Below are 19961 nucleotides of genomic sequence, written 5' to 3'. Positions count from 1 at the left end.
ATAATGCTTCAGTGTTGTTATCCAGACTGGTTCAGAGGTCTTTTAGTTAACCATGAATGCCCTTTTTTGTGTTTTTGTGTCTTTTCTGTCTTATGTGTATGCATGAAGATGCCAGGGGGATGGCTGGAGTGTGTATTCAGAGCGAACTGGCCTACACAAACTTCTTCGGAAACAGACCTTTGAGTCGGATTTTCAGCCAGAAAATCAAGAAAAAACGGTAAGAAACACAAACACACAGTCATGTGCTAAAGTTTTAGTTTAGAGGTTCGGATAAATAACCCAATAAATATTGAGTGTAAGTACCCTTTTACTTAGCCTGTGTCTTAACCAGCACCCTGTTACTCAATGAAGGAGCCTTCCTCCTGTTCAGTGTTGCGTGCAGCATACTATGAAGAAACAAGTCCTCACTGATTTCCTTCTCGGCCTCTTGTGTGCAGCGTGATGCTTCAGACATGCATTGTTGCTGTAGTCTCAGTTTACAGTTAGGTCGTCACATCTGATTTTGCTTGTTATTATAGAAACAGGTTTTTGACTAGATGGTGTTGCTTTGGTTTGTTGGTTATTACCACTTTAGACGGTCAGAACAACTGTGTAATTTGTCTATCTGCAGTTGTGATGTAACTATTATTTGCTGAACAACAGCCAGCAGTGAGAGATGGTTTAGTTTAGTGGGTTTTTTGTTTTTTTGTCTAGCTAAGCTAGAATATGAGAAAGTTAATGACTTTCCAATCTAAATACTGACAAGAAATGGAGTAAGTGGATTTCCCCAACAGCTTAATGCTATTTTTAAGCAGAACTACAAGAAAAGTTACTTGCCACAACTTGTCCTTGAATGACAGTGCGTTGGAACTCTGATAAAGTGACTTCTGTGTGGCAAAGACATTGTAGTGAGAGCAGTATGGTAGTCCATACTGATCAAGGCTTGGGAGACAATTGTTGGTGTGAAATGTGAGGCTGGGGGGAGACTGGGTTGGGAGACTGAGCGGGGAGTGGGTGGGGGTTGCTTTAATAGAGAACACAACAGTGTGTTGTTATTCACATCACTCTTTTTTTACCCTACACAGTGGCTCTTTTAAGTTTAGTGCACCACAGCCCTGTTGTATTATATTCAGCATTTTTCAGATCAGTAGCTGCCATCCAAGTGTTTGGATCTTTCATTATGGATCCTTGCCTCAGTCCTTCACTGAGCCAAGTTCACATCCTCTCTGTGCCCTCTCAGTCGCTTATTTGTCTTATAGTGGCCAAATCCCAGCTCCCAGAATCACACAGTCGCGGCCAATCCAAGTCCCAGCCAGTGCCACTCCCAGTTCCTGGCCCAGCCATCCCTTAGCCCCAGCCAGTCTCTTGTTGCTTCATCCTGCCAATTCTGACTAATTACCCAAACCAAAAGGCCCTCATTACTGCTGTAGGCTTCCCATGATCTATATGCCAGAATGAGAGTGACAGAGAGGGGAAGAACAGCTCTATTGTCCTTCAGCACTTAATAGTTCTCTTCTATGGACCAGTCTGCTTTAACAATCATGGCGTGATGGACTCTTGGAGCCTCAACATTGTGAAGCTTAAGCAGACTGGAAACTCAGTCAGTCCTAGCCTGTGGTGTGAGAGCTGGGATATGAATTTGATGGATGATAGGAGTGAAAGAGACAAGGAGAACGGGTGGCAAGAGGGACTGCTCAGATCAGGATGCAGCTTGGGAGCAGTGAGGTTATGACCTGCAATCTGGCTAAACCCCATTTTTGGGGTTAGAATCTTGAACTCGTGTCATTATAATTACGGTTGTGCATACGTGCTTGCCTGGATACAAAGGCTATCGCTTCAACTCAAGGTGAAAAGCTCAATTCGCAAATCTCGACACAGGAAATGGTTCAGGGCTGAATGAAACCCAGGCCCCTTGCAGCCCTTTGGCATATGGGTTGCTTGCTCAACTGAGTTAGCTACAGCGGTGCCCCACCATCCTGTTTTTTGGGGGTTTTTTTGTAAATATTCCAACTACAGGCAGTGATTCATATCCCGGGCACTCTAATGCTACTTTTAGGAAATTTGATTTCTTTGCAGATATTTACTTGGCGACAGGGGGTTTTATTGTTTGTTTTTGCTTGTTTGTTTGTTTTTTGTTTTTTTTGTTTTTTTTTGTTTGTTTTTTTTAAATGAAATCATTGATCCATTTGAAGAGGTTATACACCAAATTAAGTTACTTTTGTAGGTGGACTTCCTTATCGTGCAATGCCTTTCTGAGAGACCTCCCACTTATGATTTCTTACTTGAACCATAACAGCAGATCAAAAAACATGATTTCAATGGGGGAAAAAATCTGATCATGTGATCTCCTTGTGCAGTCAGGCTGGTTTTGGTTTTTTTTGTGGGTTTTTTTTTTTTCTGATTCTGGTTTAGGTGGAGGCATTGATGCCTAAAGAGTTTTTAACATGTAAGAATCTTTTATATGCCAATTAAAACTGCTAAAAAACAAAAACTATAAAAGGTTGACCTTTTTTTTTTTTGGAGTAATAAACGAAGAAGCTTGCGGTGCATTTTAGAATACTTGACTGAATATAAAGTTTTACATACAACATTGCTCACAACTACTCAATAGGTCTCCCTCTGGATGCACAGAATGTGTCAGTACAATAGTCAAATTCATCACACACTTTTGTGAGCAGTTCTGGTGTCAGTGCAGCCATTGCTGTTTTTATGCCATCTACCAGAATCCACTCTTTCTGACAGTACGTGTTTCGATCATTACTAGTGAATGGTGGCGGGATTAAAGCACTTTTGAAATCAGATTATTTTTAATACACTTCATTTTTTTTAAAAATTAGACAACATATTCAGATGCTGTTTTTTCAAAAGGCTTCTGAGCACATTTATGAATCACATCACATCTAAGTGTCAAAATTATGCCGCTTTTTCTAGCTCTGGGTTAGCTCAGTTAGCTCAACCCTCTATGCTGTTCTCACTTTTGTTGAAAAACCCAAAGGCCTGTTGGGAGATCTGATTACAGAATTTGATTAACTCATTTAAAATTCTGTCAATATCATATCAGGAATGATGAGTAACTTATACCTCATTACCTTCTGGCCCTTTGTTACTGATTGGCTGGTCAATTTTTATGTATCAAATATTAAAAAAACAAAACAAAGCTTCTTGTTCATAAAAAATTAAGGATTAGTTATACACACCTGCTGAATATTGTGAAGTAACTCAAGTCATTTTACTCTCTTTTAAATACAGTGAACATAAGCACAGCTATATGCTGTGTCTTCTATACTGAGTAAGCCTTGTTTAGAAAAGTACAAGAGCCTGTCATTGTCTCAATCTAAAACAGAGGCTGTCTAGACTGACTAAATGCCTGTTTTGTTGTGTCCGCTGACCACGTAATAGTGGAAGCTCTATTTTTAATACAGTGCATGTTGATGATGGTTGATAAAATGCTTTTCCAGCACGGTGTTGATATGCTGTTGTTACAAACAAGGTTTGAGGTAAATGCATGGTTGTCTTTTTCTTTAAACCAAGGGTGAACAACATGTGTCTACTAATCTTGTTCCTCTGGATATTATAGTCCCATAATTTGGCTTTCCTTGTGCTTTCCTGCCTTTTTCTTCCACTTCCTTGTGTTTTCATTTTATTTAATTCCTCTCCTCCTGGCCATGACATGACCCTTACCCCTGCTCTTATTCTGTCATTGCTCCAGGTCAAGTCACCAACTCTAGCAACGTTGACAGATGACTCTGGCCACACACTGACCTCCTCTGACTTTAACTTGCGGTGCCTGACTCCAGACAAGAGAGTTGAGGGTCTTCTGGCTTTCAGCAGCCATGAAGAGCTGGATCGTTTAAACCAGGAAACACGGCAAGGGAACAGACACCCTGAGCTGTTTGCGCTCTACCCACCACCTGATGAGGTGAGATATAAAAACAAAGTTGTTTTTTTTTTTGTTTTTTTTTCCATTAATATTTCAGCTGCTGCGTTTGCCTTTCATGATAGTTGGGATCTGCAAAAATTACCAAAAATCGAACGGATGTACAACCACTTCTTTCAGATAGTAAATAGAAAGTTTTTATTTTAAGACATCTAAAACTGAATAGTAAATAGAAAATACTCTTTTTTTTTTTTTTGACTACACAAATTCATAAATGATACAAAAACTAATAAAATTGTGACTGGAAAATTGTAATGCACATTTTCACTAAGATTTTATAGACTGCCAGTTACAAATAATCTATAATGAAACTAATAAGAGTTGCAGCCCTTTCTCGTTTTTCATAATATATTAAATACACATCTGAAACCTTAGGTGCCCACACAGGGAGCAATATGCAATGAGCTTGGGGACTTTCCAGTTCTCTGTTGCCTAGGTAACTCTCTAATGTATTTACTACCTGGTTACATGATGATCAGTGTATCCTGCACTCTCATTGGTAATAACTTTAGTTGCTCGTCTCGAGGTTGAGAAGAGTTTATCCGGGAAGTTGAATGTAGTTGCTTAAAGTTCACAAATATCACTGACTTTCTATGGTCTCTGGTTGTTATATTGCTGCAGATCGCTTCCTGTGTGGACATGACTTGTGTTCTTAATTTCGCTTCTTCTCCATCCACAAGCATCTGTGCTTAGTTAAATCTTTATTTTTTTAAACATATTTCTGTAAATATCTTACAGGAAGATACAGTGGAAATCCGTCCTGTTCCCGACTGCCCCAGAGAACACATTGGAGAGCGCGTTATGATCAGATGCCAGTCTATAAAGTATGTCATACGTTTTCATTATACTGTAGTAGGGAGAATAGTCTTGTAGTTTAAACAGCTGCATAGCTGAGTAGTTGTTTAAGTGATGGATGGAGGATTATGTGAGGGTGGAGGAGTGTTGTTCGGCAGTGGTTGTTTTCCAGAAACTCTCCGTCCCTCCCTTTCTCTGTGGGATTCTGTCTCTTTTGCTCCTTCTTTCATTCGAACACATGCAAATGCACTTTTCCTGCATTATAGTCTTGATCTTCGTCATCCTTGTATAATTCGTACAGTTGCCAAATATTTGAGTTGAACTGCTTGCAATGCTTTGGCAACTTTTCTAATCCTTTTAACCCTCAGTTCAAGCGCATCATCACTTCCTCTAACTAATTTGTGTCTAACAGGAATGAAAATTCCTGAAAAATCAGTAGAATCAAAAACTGATGGAAAGCTAATTGAGGAAAAAAAATGAGGATTTGTATTCAGGATTTGCATCTTCTCCTGCGATAAAACTCCTAATCTAATTTTCCTTTGTGTGGCCTTTTAGGTTTGAAATAGAAATTGAACCCATATTTGCCACCATGGCACTGTATGATCTGAAAGAGAAGAAAAAGGTGAGCAAACTTTTTTCACTGTCAAATTCACTTTTTTTTTTAATGTTATACAAAATTGTGTGTGTGTGTGTGTGTGTGTGTGTGTGTGTGTGTGTGTGTGTGTGTGTGTGATAAGCAACAAAGAATAACAGTAAAAAAACACTTTCCTCAGTCTTGGGACTCTCTGCTTGTTTGCATACTTGCTGTGTATTTTAGCATTTTCTCACACAGCTGGGAGAAATAATTATTTTATCCCTGGCTGAATATGTAAGTTTGGTCACTTTAAAAGAAATTAATAGTCTCTCATTTTTATGATAGTTTCATTTTAGCGGAGAGAAACTGAATATCAACCAAAAATCCCCCCCAAAAACCCCACCTTGACAGAATTCTGCTCCCACAGTCAACCAGTCCATTACATCTATTGCTTGTTATATGTATAAAGCACACCTGTCCACAAAATGAGCTTCTTCCATTCCAACCTCTCCATCACGATTGGGCAAGACCAAAGAAATGTCAAAGGATGTCAAGGACAAGACTGTAGACCTTCACAAAGCTGGAATGGACTATGAGGCTGTCAACAAGAAGCTTGGTGAGAAGGTGACAACTCGTGGTGCGACAATTCGGAAAGGGAAGAAATATAAATCTTTCCTCACAGGGTAATGATGAGAAAGATGGTGGATCTGCCAAAACTGCCAAAACACGCTCCTTGCGTGTTAATGGTCTGAAGGCACCATGAACACCACAGATAACAAACTACAGCGTAATCTATTGAAATCTTGTAGCACTTGCAAGGTCCCTCTGCTCATGAAGGCTCGTACATGTATAGGCCTTCTGAACTGTGCTAGAGTTCTTTGGCATCAGCTCAAACCGCTGTGTTTGGAGAAAACCAGGAAACTGTAAGAGGAGTTGTCCAGTATCACTCCTGAGTGCACACCTGGTGACCTACTTTAAGAAATATCTTACAGCTTACTGTAAAATAAGTCATGTTTTGCTTGGGCATCAAATACTTGTTTCACTCAATGCTCAATAGCTACTCATGCTTTTCAATTAATAATTGATAATATAAGTTTATATACGTATTATACTTTTATGTAATGTGGGGTTGTTTTTTTTCTGGGTTTTTGGTTGATATTCTGTCTCTTTCCATTAACAAAGAAACTACCATAAAATTAGAGACTGTTAATGTAACTGAGCACACTGCTGGGGACTGTTTGATATCACACGACAAACAACCACCATAACAATCCTGCTAATGTTTAATAAAACATTACTGGTCACATATCAATCCTCAACACTGATAGATAGTCACATGGTTTGGATACTTGCTGTGTATTTTATAATGAGTTACAAGCTGGACAAGACTGAATATCAAAAACCAGTAGTTACAAGTATTGTATACTTAATAAAAATCACAGTTTTAAAGGTAGCTTTTGCATGTTATTTGCATCTTGTTGATCTGGCGCAGTCTTGTAGTGGCTTTGGAAAGTCAGCTCTGCTGTGTAGTAAGGGATCACTGTAATCTGTAAGGTTTTATGTCTCATCATCAGAAATTTATAGCCTCGGGGGTCGTCATGTTTGGCCTTGTATCTACTAATACTGCACATTATTTTTGCAGTAAAGCATTTCTGAGCTGTGGCTGTTTGTTTGTTTTCTGTGGATTTACACAGCTGGATAATAGTAGGGGTTGGAAGGATTAAGTGCTCGTGGATCTCTCACATAAGACGAGGTTTTAGCCACCGGGTTTGCCCTCTCATCTGTGCTGCCCTGATTTACTCTGGCTTGCCTGGAGGACTAATGGCTCTAAGATACTCTGTTGGGTGAGATAGGGCAATTTAATACATCACAATTTTCAAAACTGGGCCATATCTAACCTGGTCTTGGGTCAGAATCAGTGAAATATTTCTTGCAATGAAACATACTAATATGACATAAACAAGGGTTGTTTTTGGTTCTGTTGGAAGACTTTAAGAGCAGCGCTGAATTCTGACAGTGTCATGCATTTTGTTAAAGGTGACTGATTTTTATTATGTGCTGAGCTGAAGTGTATCCTTGCAGAGGTTAGTATAATTTCCAGCTTATTACACTGACTAGATACTAGTTAATGAACTGTGTCTGCAAACATGAATTTGAACTGTAAACACAAAGTGCGTCTGTGAACGAAGGAGAAACTGTCAAGCTTGTTTTGTCAGTTGTTGTTAAGGCCTCTTTTTTTTAATCTCTGAACTGTTCACTTTTACTTTATCTTGTTTGTTTTTCTCTTTCTTCTGCAGTGCTCAGCGCAAGTTGTTTTCTTTATGAGAGCCTTATCTTCTGTTTTCTTACTTGCTGTTCTTCGTTTTCCCGCATCCCTCGTTGCCTTGTTTGGTTTTGTTCACGTCATTTCGTTGTTTCACATCTGTGCAGATGTTCGTATAAATCAAAGTCTCTCTGGTCAATAAGCCAAGGTGCAGACACGGGATTTGACCTAACAAGTGGCCTACTTATGATGCAATATTCATGAATGTAAGCAGAGGTTTATGAGTAGGCAAAAAACAAAACATTATGTTCTTTTAGCAAAAAGGAATATCCATTAGTTATTTTTTTCTTCGTTTGTTTTCCTGGTGTTACTTTGCAACACAAGGAAAGCCACATTTTACTCGACTGACTGGAGCCAAGTGGGAGGACGCAATAATGAAACCACAGTTGGCAAGACTTCAGAAAAGCAGAGGCCTTGAAAGAACAGTCTAATGGATTTATGGAGCTATATTGTCTAATATTTGTAAAGGAAGCGGCTGTCAGATGTCTGCCTGAACATTTGCCACTCAGATCTGTGTTTGAATGAAGCTGCAAAAGGAGTCATTGTAGCGTCCAGCTGCTAAATTGGCTACACAAGGTGTTTGCAAGTGCTCTCCATCAGAAAATGTTAATCATCTGTCCTGAAACAGTGTGTGCTAGTGTTTGTGTGTGTCAGTCAGTCACGGACATGGTGTTTGGGTGTTAAAAATATCATGTTGAAGAGGTTTTTACATTCCCTGTGTTTCATTACATCAAAATTTGAAGTTTTCAAATGAATGCTATTATGATTTACTGAAAATGCTGACTCATTTAACACTCGTCCTTTGACCGGTTTATTTTTCTTTATGAACAGAGGATATTTTAGTCAGCTGGCTTTGATTACCAAGATTATTATTTCTCTGATTCCAAGAAGTCATTTTTCAGTAACAGGGAGAGTGTGGCTCTTTTTCTTTTTCTTAAGTTAACTGGGTCGTTTCCGTCTCAGAATCTGTGCCGAGTTTTGTCCTTTTGGCATGTTACACAAGCATGGAAGTATGCCAGAAGTCATCATCATTGAAAATTTTCTTGTGCTTATCTTGAATAAAGTTGCTGCTTTGAGGATTTTAGTTATCAGCCAAGTTTGGCTTTCTAGAGGCTTCTTGGTGTGGTCAGTGTAGTGGAGGCCCTGTGGGATAAGCAGAATGAGGTAGAGTAGTTACTGGCTTTCCAGTGAATAGGATCACATGACAGATACCAGGCCGGCCCACATCTGTGTTCCTACACAGAGGTCATTATAGAGGTGAGAAGAGAAACAGCAAAGCGGGCTGAACAGATGAACATTTGGTTTACATCAAACTAATCACCTAGATTAAGGTATTCTTTCAGTCTCTCATCAGAAACCTTCCAGTTTGTTATGCCCTGATTACCAAAACAAATGTAATCCTGGATTTAATTTTGGTAAGAAGTAAAATGTTTCATCTGTTTCCCTGCAGATATCTGAGAATTTCTACTGTGACCTGAACTCTGAACAGTTTAAGAACTTCTTGAAAAATCACACTGACCACATTGATCCGTCCTCGACAGCCAAATCTGCCATCTTCTCTATCACCTACCCTTCCACAGATATATATCTGGTCATCAAGGTAATGAGAAAATCTATTGCAATCCACTGAGACGAAAAAAGCAGAAATGGTAGGCCTAAGAAAAGCAAATATACTATGCAGCGGATGAATAGTATCTTAAAGGCATTAATAAAACACAGTGGAGGCTCTGTTATAGTTTAGCTGCATTTCAGCAAGTGATGTGGGGAATTTTGAACATGGAGATTTTGATCTATCATGTAGTACCATCTAAAAAGCATCTGATTAGCAGTGGCTTTATTTTTCAGTACAACACCGATACCAAACACACTACCAAAGCAGTAAAGGCATACCTGGATAGAAAAACACACAATGGGACACTATCAGTTATGAATTGGACTCTGCAGTGTCGTTAGAGTCATTGGAGTTTTGAAGAAGAGTCAGCAGTAATATAGAGTTTGTGCAGTTCATCGTAAACTGTTGCTGTGGCCTTGATATAATTAATGTTTCCGTGTTTCAGATTGAAAAGGTCCTTCAGCAGGGAGAGATCAGTGACTGTGTCGACCCCTACGTGACACTGAGGGAATGTGACTCTGGAAAGGTAATGAATGCAGAGCAAACAGTCAAATTATTTACAAAAAAATGCTCTCCGGTTTACCTTTTAGCCTCTTATTAATACTTGCTGGGTATGTAAAAGGATTCTGGAGCTGATGTTTTTCAAAATGGCTAACTTTATTTATTTATTTATTTATTTATTTATTTATTTATTTATTTATTTATTTATGTCTTTATGGTCAGAACAAGGACAAAATTGAGAAGCTGCGGAACCAGGCGGATAGTTTCTGCCAGAGGCTGGGTCGCTATCGCATGCCATTTGCCTGGGCAACTGTTAATATAATGGAAGTGATCAGCTCTGCTACATTGGAGCGTGACATCACAGACTCTGAGAACACAAAAGGAGGTGTGTGCTAGCGTCATCTTACCTTCTGATCACTTTGCATTTGTCTGCATTTCCTAGGAGTCCTTGAAGCTTAGTATCACACTTGACCCTTGACATTTTTTTTTCCTCAGGAAAATCCAGCAGCATTGACCGGAGAGGACTCCCTAGGAGGAACTCTGAACGTTACAGTACCATCGATGAACCGTTTTGCAACGTTTCTGGCTTCAAGCCTGCCACCATCACTATCTCCACCATCATCAAACAGGTTTGTCTGCTGCCCAAGCAAAGAAATGGATAAATCTGTGAAAATGCTTGAAATGCAGTGAGATACCAGATAAAGATAAAGTTTCCCAGACAGACATGCTTGTGTTTACATCTTGGACTTTGATAAAAATCCTATGTGTTTCATCAGATTCTATTATTCAAACCTGTAGGGCTATTACTGTGAAAAATTACATGCATATTCCAATGTTTGTATATTTTTTATTGCTCTAATGGTTCATTTGGTCCTTGTCATCTGGGTTTTTCATTTAAAATAAATAAATAAATAAAATCACTGTGTTTTTTAGGAAGGAGATCGTCTAAGCGATGAGGATTTGCTCAAGTCCCTGACTGAGATGAAGAAACCACAGAAGAGAATCAAGACAATACCAGGTTATCACTCATTACATGAGTATATTTTTATTGTTAATGTTTTCTTTTTCTTTTTTGCTGCAGAGAAAATTGATAAAATTTGTCGATGGAAAGATGGATAGAGAGAGACCTGGACCTCTGCAATAGTTTTAAATCACATAGGTCACCTGTTTAACTCAGTTAAACCAGCACCTGTAGCCTGATACTTTCATCCATATAGAGCGTTTGGGTACAGGAAATTGCAAAAACACAGCACAGTGATGTCACACTTTACAAATAATTTTTTAAAAGAGCTAAAATGTGTGTTCATAGCATGCTTTAAATTTCAAGTCGGTATATTTTGTTACTAAGCTTTGCGGTTGCTTCCTGAAGAGGACACCGAAACCAGTGGTACTTCTCATCCAGCTCTTGACAAAAAAGCAGTGTGCCAGTTTATATATTATTAAATGATATCATAGGCTTTATTCTGGATATTGCATATGCAGGTTACTGACCTTTGACCTTTGCATCTTCTAGGTACCATAAAATTGGACATGTCTCCAGTCAACGATACACCAACATCATGTTTGTCAACTGAGCTTATCCCTCTTAAACCTGTGGCTGAGAAAAGCACTCGTCTCATTAAGGAGGTGCTGGAGTTCCCCTCCAGTGAGGTTTATGTTCCTCACAACATCTACAGGTGGGCTGGAGTATGCACTATGTTGGCAAATAAACTCATGCTCCTTAAACATTTAAATGTGAGGTTGTGGGATATTTTATTCTTTGCGTTTCTGTGTCCTAAATGTTTTTTTGTGACTTTAGCTTTCTTAGAGAAAAGGAAACTACTTATGCAAGCCTTGCACCTTCAAGGGATGAAAAGCGAACAAGCCCAACAACAAGTTATTCTTGCTAAGAATATAAACAGGTTTCTTTGTTAAAATAGGCAGCACATTTCGAACAAAGGGCCAGAGGCAACATGAACTCTCGCTCAACAAGATCACTCAAGAGCTGACATTAGAAATTGTTCTCCTTTTTAGTGTAGTTTATATTTTTAGGCATTTCCATCCAGGCCACCTGCTAAATTACCATCAGTCAGTTAACAGTACAGAGTCAAGAATGGGGATTTAATTCTTCTCAGTACTCCAATCTAAAAAAAAAAAACATGCATGAACAAGTCTCGGTAATTGCATGCTGGTGTTCTCTAAACAAGTGTTCAGTGGAATCTTTGGTGTTTTCCTGTATTTCAGGTTTCACAACAGATTACAATGTTGAATTAAACCCACAAAAGAACACAGATAATTACTGGTTGGCTTTACATTTCTCTGACATTACTGTCGCATCAGCCCTGCAGCTGTTGTACAGACAGTGCCATCTAGTGAGAAATAATCAAACTGCTTTGGTTTACATAAAGTGTAGCATAATTTATTTATTTGACTGTTTTTTCTAAACCAACAGTGTTCCTGACACAGTTTCTCTCCCTTTGCATGTGCAGGAATCTGCTCTATGTCTACCCCCAGAGGCTCAACTTTGTCAACAGGTTGACATCGGCAAGAAATATTACCATCAAAATCCAGTTTATGAGTGGAGAGGATCCTGGCTCGGCTATGTGTGTGAGTGCTGTTGTTCATTACCTGTCACTCATTTTTACACTAAAACTGATTTAACTTAACTTTTACTGATATTTGGTGATTTTAAAAATAAAATAAAATATGAAAGTGCAGTTTAATAATTGTTTTATTCTCACAAATTATTTCCCAGCTGCTTGTCAACAGGGAAGTTGCAAAATGCCCTCTGGTGGATAAACTATGCAACCTCAATAGTCATAAAACTTTATTTAATCCCACACTGGGGGAAATTCACTTGTTCCAGCAGCACAAGGGACAGGAAGAAAGGTTGAATTAGAGATATATTAGTTTTTTAAAGTAGAAAAAAATAGATAAATAAATATTGTACAAGAAAAAAGCTAAAACTCTGCACAGATGGTTACAATATACAGTTAAATATGCCAAGATTTTTATTTTTATTTGTACATAATGTGCAGCAGGAGTAACAATAATATATACATGTGTTTTTAAACAGTATTTATCCTGTGTGGGGTATTGTACAGTCTGACTGCTGTCAGCCTGTATAAATGCCGATATTGCCATTTCAGCAGATGGCTAATATCGGCTGATATATTGGTCACTGTCTATTTACTGACCCAAGCTCTGACAGTTTGGGTCAGTAGTTCAGATGAACATTCAAGTCAAGCACAGTCTACACATAGGATTCAAATTTATCATGTTAAATTAAAAGTACCTTTTTATTCTTTTCTTCTTCTGTCTCTATATTCAGGTCATTTTTGGGAAATCGAGTGGCCCTGAATTTTTAAGTGAAGTCTATACCCCTGTTACCTACCATAACAAGTAAGGACACATTATTGTGTTTTGTTACACTGGACTGTGTTAGCGTCTTTTTATCTATTTTGAACAATCAGAGTACCTTGACTTCATTTATCTTTTTGTTTTTCTCGTTTCCTTCCCGTTGCCTCCTCTTGTTACTCCGTATTTCCCCATCTGTAAGGTCTCCAGACTTCTATGAGGAAGTGAAGATTGCTCTTCCAGCACGTCTGACGGAGAGGCATCACTTGCTGTTCACGTTCTTCCACATCAGCTGTCAGCAGAAACAGAACCAGAGCGGCAGCTGTGAGACGCTCATTGGATACTCTGTAAGCTTTTACACATCACAAATCTTAAGAACAAAGAAAAAGACTGTTTAGTGTTTCAGCTGGCAAATCGCTGTCATCATTGTCAAAGGAAAGTGTTGCCAGACATTTTACTATTAATATGTTGTGACATTTGTGTGTCTGACTGCTGCGTTTTTAAATCGTTGAAGCTCGGCTGACATGCTGAATTTGTCTTTTTTCCTCTGATGCAGTGGCTGCCCATATTGAATATTGATCGACTGCAGACTGGTCAGTACTGTCTGCCCATCATCTTGGAGCGTCTCCCTGTCAACTACTCTCTACACACACCTGAGGTATAAACATCCTCCTGTTAAAAGATTAAAACTATTTTTTATTATTATTTATTATTATTATGAAAGTAGAGTAACAAACACAGGCACAAAAGTCATATTTATATTTCCTGTGTCTTGTAGAAACTTCCTCTTCAGGTCCCTCCAGTCAAGTGGATGGAGGGTCACAAGGGACTTTTCAACCTTGAAATCCAGGCGGTGTCATCCGTGCACACACAGGTGAGCGAAGGCTGGATGCCTCCAGACGAACACAGCAACACAGTGAATGTCTTTTTGGCTCACCCTGTCTATCTGTATACATCAGTACACACATGCATACCACAAGTGTCCATGTTGTTGTTGCATTCGCCCTGAAGCATGTCCCGACTCTGTCGCAGTACATTTGTTTCCTTCTCCGTCTCCTCTCCTCTGTTGCTTTTGCTCTCCCTGCTTCCCGTTCTAACAAACCCTGCCTTCTCCCTACCAGGACAACCACCTGGAGCGTTTCTTCACCCTCTGCCATGCACTGGAAGGTGGAGTAACATTCCCTGTGCGGATCAGGGAGGAGAAGATTCCAGAGAACAAGCTGGAGCATGAGCTGAAGCTCAGCATCATAGCCCTGTCCTCGTCCAGTCTAGAGGCTCTGGTCCTCTCCCTCCACCGAGTGCTAGATAAACTCTTCACTCTCATCATGCAGCCCATGGTCATTGCTGGCCAGACCGGTGAGTGGACTCTGTATTGTATCATGTATATAATGGATGTATAGCAGTGATTGTGGTGCTACATTTAAAAATGTCTTTCCAGTTGATTTTTTTTTCCCCCAACATATTCTCAATTTAGTTATTGAGCTACCATGAAAAAACTGTGAAAGATATATCCCCAGAAAACAGATTACCACTTTATATTTGTACTTTTATTTAACCAACACTGCAAAAGAAAAAAAAATCCCATAAATCATCAGATTTGAAGCTAAATTAGGTAAATAATCAGATTTATTTTTCATTCACTGTACTCATTTAATTACTTGGTTTTTTTTTAAAATCCATGCTTCCTTTCTGCAGCCAATCTGGCACAGATAGCCTTTGAGTCAGTGGTGTCCATCATCAACAGCCTTCATAACAGCCAGGAACTGATCAGGGACCAGCTGGGTAGGAACAGCCTCTTGGCAACCTACCTGTACTGGGTGTTTCGCCTGCCCGATCCCCCTCGAGACATGCAGAATCCAGGTGCTTCATCATTTAAAAGGATGCATTTCTTTTGTTTTGTCGTTCCTGTGAACATATTTGCTCTGAGTGTTTCAAGTATTAAGAATTTTCTTTGTTTCTTTTTTCCTTTTGTATCTATGAACATGTGATCAGGTACAGGTGGCGCAGTACCTTCAGCAGAGAGCCGATACAGCACTATGGGTCGGGCCACGGCTGCCACCGTTGGCAGCATGCTTCTCCAGTCCAGGATCAGAAGCAGCAGCAACCCTGATATCCCAGGCCCACATAACTCCGCTGAAGATGACGAGGTCAAAAATATTCTCTCTGCCAAGGTACTGACCAGCTTCATCAGCTGAGATTTCTCATGTCTTAACCTGGATCTGGTGCAAAATACAGAAAAGTTAGTTTAGCTTGTGTCCACTTTTTTTTATTTTAACATACTCTTTAAGGTTTTACTAAGTCCATGTTGCACTAGGCTAATGTACTGTATGAATTTGCCTAATTGAGCACACACACACACAAAGTACAGTATGTAAATATGCCAGCATGCATCTTCATACATACAAAATAGCCATTTGCTCTTCATCCCCACAGTACATTAGCTATTGTAATAGGCCACTAGACACCCACTCTAATGAATGCATCCATCACATCCAATGTGATGGAACTTGTGTGTTACTGTCTCCAGGGCCACAACAACCCAGGCAGCCGCATGTCCACCTACGTAGACGTAAACAACCATCAGAACCCATCAGGAAACACCAGGCCATCCAACAGAAAGGTTCAAAGTTCTTACTTTCTTTACTTTTTTGGACCCGTTTTATTATGTAGCAATGCAATTACATTTTTATAAAAGAATTAGAGACGGAAAATAATGATACAGAAAACGGCAAGGAATGAGTATGAACTGGGTAACATATTTCCTTTTAATGATTTGTATCAACATTGACTTTATCTAAACTGATGGATATCTGTTGTTTTCATCAAAGGTGATCCGTCCCTGTTATTCATGTCTTCCCATTTAAAAGATTAAATACCATTTTTATGCCATCACATATACTGAATATGCTGACTGTGCATGTGTGTATACTCGTGTAAGTCAACAGACATTACCTTTGTACTCGAAGAAGGTTAGCTGGACCGAAACAGGCTAATTTAATTCATGTATTGGGGGTAAGCAAGACACGGTGTAGGAGTTACATTCAAATGACTTGATTAACTGTGGAAATTACAGTTTTTACTGTACGGGCCCACTGAATGTTGAGCACCTGTGACCATGACTGTATGTAGTGTCATAGCTAATGCAACATTTACACCTCATTATAGACATTTACATGTTAATGGCATGAAACCTGAACAATATCCCTCTGTGGTGAGGAGGTTGGATGGCATTACTAATTATCTTTTTGAGATGGAAATGGAATATGTGAATTTATGAAATGAACTGATATTTAATCAGTATTTTTGAGGCTCTTTGATATATTTATTTGATTTATTTGAAAGCTGTCATTCAGATCTTATTGTGTACAGAAGAATTTATCAGTGCAGGCTTGTTTCACTGCTATTCATTGTCAGAGCCTTACTTAAAGTCTCCAATCAAGACAGTTACAGTACACAAGGGCAAGGCAACACATAATGACTTTTTAAAAACATTGTATGTAGCTGTAAATAAAGGCTAAAACATATATGGGTTTTAATGTCTAACTGAATTGCTTTCAATTAAGAATAAATGAAAAGCCTTGTTATTTTAGTTTTTGAAGTAGAAATTCTGGTTAGTCATCTCTATTATACGTTAGAGACACTGCAGTGACTGAAAAATAATTCTGTAGCAGTACATGGAACGATACCATAAAAGCTGTGTTTGATTTCTGTGTTCTATTTCAACATTACTTCTATCTCAAACATCCTGTAACACAGCTAAACAAATACTTTCATCCTCCAGTTCACCCTTATGACCACAAGGTGGCAGTGTGACACCAGTGACACTGATATTGGAGCTGTTTATGCTTTTTTTTGTGTCTATTCAAAGCAGCCAGCATATTAAAACCAGTTCACAGCAATATGTTAATATAATAATCTATTAGAACTCCAATTATGAGGCAGTCTTTAAAAAAATTCTCTACCTGCTATCAGGGTAAGACGGGTTCTCGTGAATTAAAGCATTTGTATTTTTTCTCTTGCAGCAATTTCATGAGGAGCTGGCCCTGCAAATGGTTGTCAGCACCGGGGTCTGCAGAGAAAATGCCTACAAATACGCTTGGTTCTTCTTTGAGCTGCTGGTCAGTGTTTATTTTTATACCTCTCTGCAAGAGGGAAGGCATCCACAGATGTTAATGATAAATAGACTGAGTTATAAAAATGAGTCATATCAAGCAAATGTGACCTCATGGCCAAACACCTCCAAAGATAAATGATAGTGGTAGTATTGTATGAATATTAAGAGGGTGTTCGAAAGCGCCCGAGGCAATAAATTACAAAAAACACTTGACAATTTATTTTCTGTTTTGCAATTCAGCTGTGTCATCACTGACATTCATGCTCATTCACTCAATTCGTCTTGCTTATTTATGCTTCTGCCCTCAACCTCATTGCCTACTTTAATTAAATTAGGGATTTTTGCGTGGCTTGATAGGCTTGTTGATTTGAAAATAGAAGCTGATGATAAAATAATCAAACACTGCCCTCTTTAACTATCAGGCCACCTTTTTAACAAAAAGAAAAATCAAAGATTGCGTTTTTCACCTTTTCTTAACAATTATCAATGGGTGTGTTATGGTTTAAACAGGTGAAAAGCATGGCTCAGCATGTGTCCCAGCTGGACAAGTACAATATTCCTCGCAGAAGTCGCTTCTCTGACCGATTTAAAGATGACATCACCACAATTGTCTCTGTGGTTACAGCTGAGATTGGGACCATCCTGGTCAAACAACAAAAGGTAAGAAACGTTAGTAATGATGACGACGAAAATAAATCGTGAGCTTCTGAGCCTAATCAATTTGACTTCGATCTGCAAACTCTGCAGCCGAGCGCATTCGTGTACCTTCTGTCCTCCTGGGTTGTGTTGAGAGAGGCAATTTCAACCTGACTGTACATGTTGTCGATGTCCTCCAAACAACAGGAAGTTGGGAGTGCTAATTATATTTGCCTCTGTGGAATCGAGAGCACAGCTTACACAGCTAGATACTCAGTAAGATCCATCTGGTGCAGCTTCCTGATTGCTGTTTGTTGACTGTTGTTTTAGGAGGTAGAGCAAGCAGAGAAAGTCAACATCAGCCTGGCTTTTTTCCTTTATGACCTGATGTCGCTCATGGACAGAGGATTTGTATTCCACCTAGTGAAAAACTATTGCAATCAGGTAAAATAACAGATTAATGTTAATAATTATATCCCTCCAGATGCTGATTCTGGAAAAATAAACTTTTATGCTCCCTTTCACTTTTAGATGTCGGCTAAGAGTGTTTCAATGCCGACGCTGATCAGCATGCGTCTAGAGTTCCTGCGAATCCTGTGCAGTCATGAGCACTATCTCAACCTGAGCCTCTTCTTCAGCAGCCCTGCCTCCGCACCCGCCTCACCGTGTCCATCCATCTCCTCACAGGTTCGCCCACTCGCCAGTGCAAATTTTACATGAATTATTTGGACACTCGGGTTACCGCTTTACCAAGTTGAGTTTATTTATACAGGAATATTAATGTGGCTGCAAAAATGTTAAGGAAAGTAAGGACTGGCCATCTAGGAGAAGATAACTGGGAAAAATGCAAACACAGAACGGGAGTTTAGGGAGTAATTTAACTGACTAGATGAGATAAGATTAAGTTTTGTTTTGTTTGTTAGTTTTCTTTTAGTGAAAAATTCTGTTTAAAAAGTGCTTTATTTTCCATTAAGAAACATTTTTACGCTAATCTTGTTGCCACTCCTTCATTTTATCTATGTTTTCAGAGTTCTGGCTCATGCAGTTTCCAGGAGCAGCAGAGGATCTTGGCTCTGTTTGAACTTTCTCCTGAATTCAAGCAGCAACACTACCTCACGGGTCTGTTACTGACAGAGCTCAGTGCAGCGCTAGACATGGAGTCAGAGGGGTATGGAAGTACAGCTACTTGCACGTTACTCAAAACTGCCTGTTTTCTTACTTGACTAATTACATTCTTACTAAAAAGCTCCTGTCTTATTTGTTTTGTAAAATATATCAATTAAATCAATATCGACCTCTGTAAACATGTGAAAGCTGTGTACTAATCATTGGCGATATTATTCAAATGAAACAGTATGCATGCGTGTTCACAGGGGAAAGGTCCAGAGAAGGTCCATCAATGCAATCTACAGCCTGCTGTGTGCTCATGATCTTGACCATCGCTGTATCAAACCTGAAGTCAGGGCCAAGGTGGCTGCTCTCTACCTCCCCCTGGTAGGGATTATTATAGAATCCACCAACTACCTGGATTTCACAGGTACGTGTGTACACACACACACACACACACACACACACACACACACACACACACACACACACACACACACACACACACACACACACACACACACAGGTTTGCTCCAGACTACAAGCTCATTGAAAAGGTTCTCCATGATACTTTATTACGATAAGAAAACTGAGCTCTCTTTCTGCTGATTTGAGACTCTGTTCAATGTTAATTATCAGAAACAAATGAAGGGCCTTTGGCTCATAATTAAAAAATCATTTATATTTATATTTATTTGTCCTTTTTGTAAATTCCATTCATGCCTTGTGGTGACAAATATAACTACAACAGTAAAGACATCACAATTAGAGACATTAAGTCTAGTCAAGTCACCTTTATTTATATAGCACATTTAAAAGACATCAAGTGTTGGCCATTAAAGACATTGCCAGTAACGTCACCAAAAATCAAATACAAACACAAGTGACACCCATTTCACACCATTTAACATCACTTAGATTTGTTTAACAGATCTTTGTACCGCTGCCCTGATGGTAGTGATGAAGAGGATATGATAGGTCACCTTTCCCACCAATACTCCCAAAATTGCATCATACTATCTTGTTGCTGTGTTTCTGAAAGCTACA

General features: G+C 39.1%; 1 protein-coding gene across 3 annotated transcripts in view; it reads left to right on the top strand.

Moving 5' to 3' along the window:
- dock8 (dedicator of cytokinesis 8) overlaps nt 1-19961 on the top strand; it is a 55710-nt gene that overhangs the window by 17861 nt on the left and 17888 nt on the right. For 2 of the 3 annotated variants that reach the window (XM_082556130.1, XM_082556132.1), the window contains exons 5-29: nt 109-217; nt 3689-3898; nt 4655-4740; nt 5267-5333; nt 9059-9208; nt 9666-9746; nt 9944-10106; nt 10217-10350; nt 10655-10739; nt 11235-11397; nt 12190-12307; nt 13032-13102; nt 13260-13404; nt 13614-13715; nt 13836-13931; nt 14179-14413; nt 14753-14917; nt 15050-15228; nt 15585-15677; nt 17080-17175; nt 17682-17831; nt 18138-18251; nt 18339-18494; nt 18836-18975; nt 19181-19344. In XM_082556130.1, the coding sequence (XP_082412256.1) occupies nt 109-217; nt 3689-3898; nt 4655-4740; nt 5267-5333; nt 9059-9208; nt 9666-9746; nt 9944-10106; nt 10217-10350; nt 10655-10739; nt 11235-11397; nt 12190-12307; nt 13032-13102; nt 13260-13404; nt 13614-13715; nt 13836-13931; nt 14179-14413; nt 14753-14917; nt 15050-15228; nt 15585-15677; nt 17080-17175; nt 17682-17831; nt 18138-18251; nt 18339-18494; nt 18836-18975; nt 19181-19344 (3272 nt within the window). The remainder of the gene's footprint in view (nt 1-108; nt 218-3688; nt 3899-4654; nt 4741-5266; nt 5334-9058; nt 9209-9665; nt 9747-9943; nt 10107-10216; nt 10351-10654; nt 10740-11234; nt 11398-12189; nt 12308-13031; nt 13103-13259; nt 13405-13613; nt 13716-13835; nt 13932-14178; nt 14414-14752; nt 14918-15049; nt 15229-15584; nt 15678-17079; nt 17176-17681; nt 17832-18137; nt 18252-18338; nt 18495-18835; nt 18976-19180; nt 19345-19961) is intronic. The other variant, XM_082556131.1, reaches the window with a different exon arrangement.

The sequence above is a fragment of the Aulonocara stuartgranti genome (assembly GCF_965226115.1).
Source record: "Aulonocara stuartgranti genome assembly, chromosome: 12".
Lineage (NCBI taxonomy): Eukaryota > Metazoa > Chordata > Actinopteri > Cichliformes > Cichlidae > Aulonocara > Aulonocara stuartgranti.
This window is presented reverse-complemented; position numbering and strand designations above follow the sequence as displayed.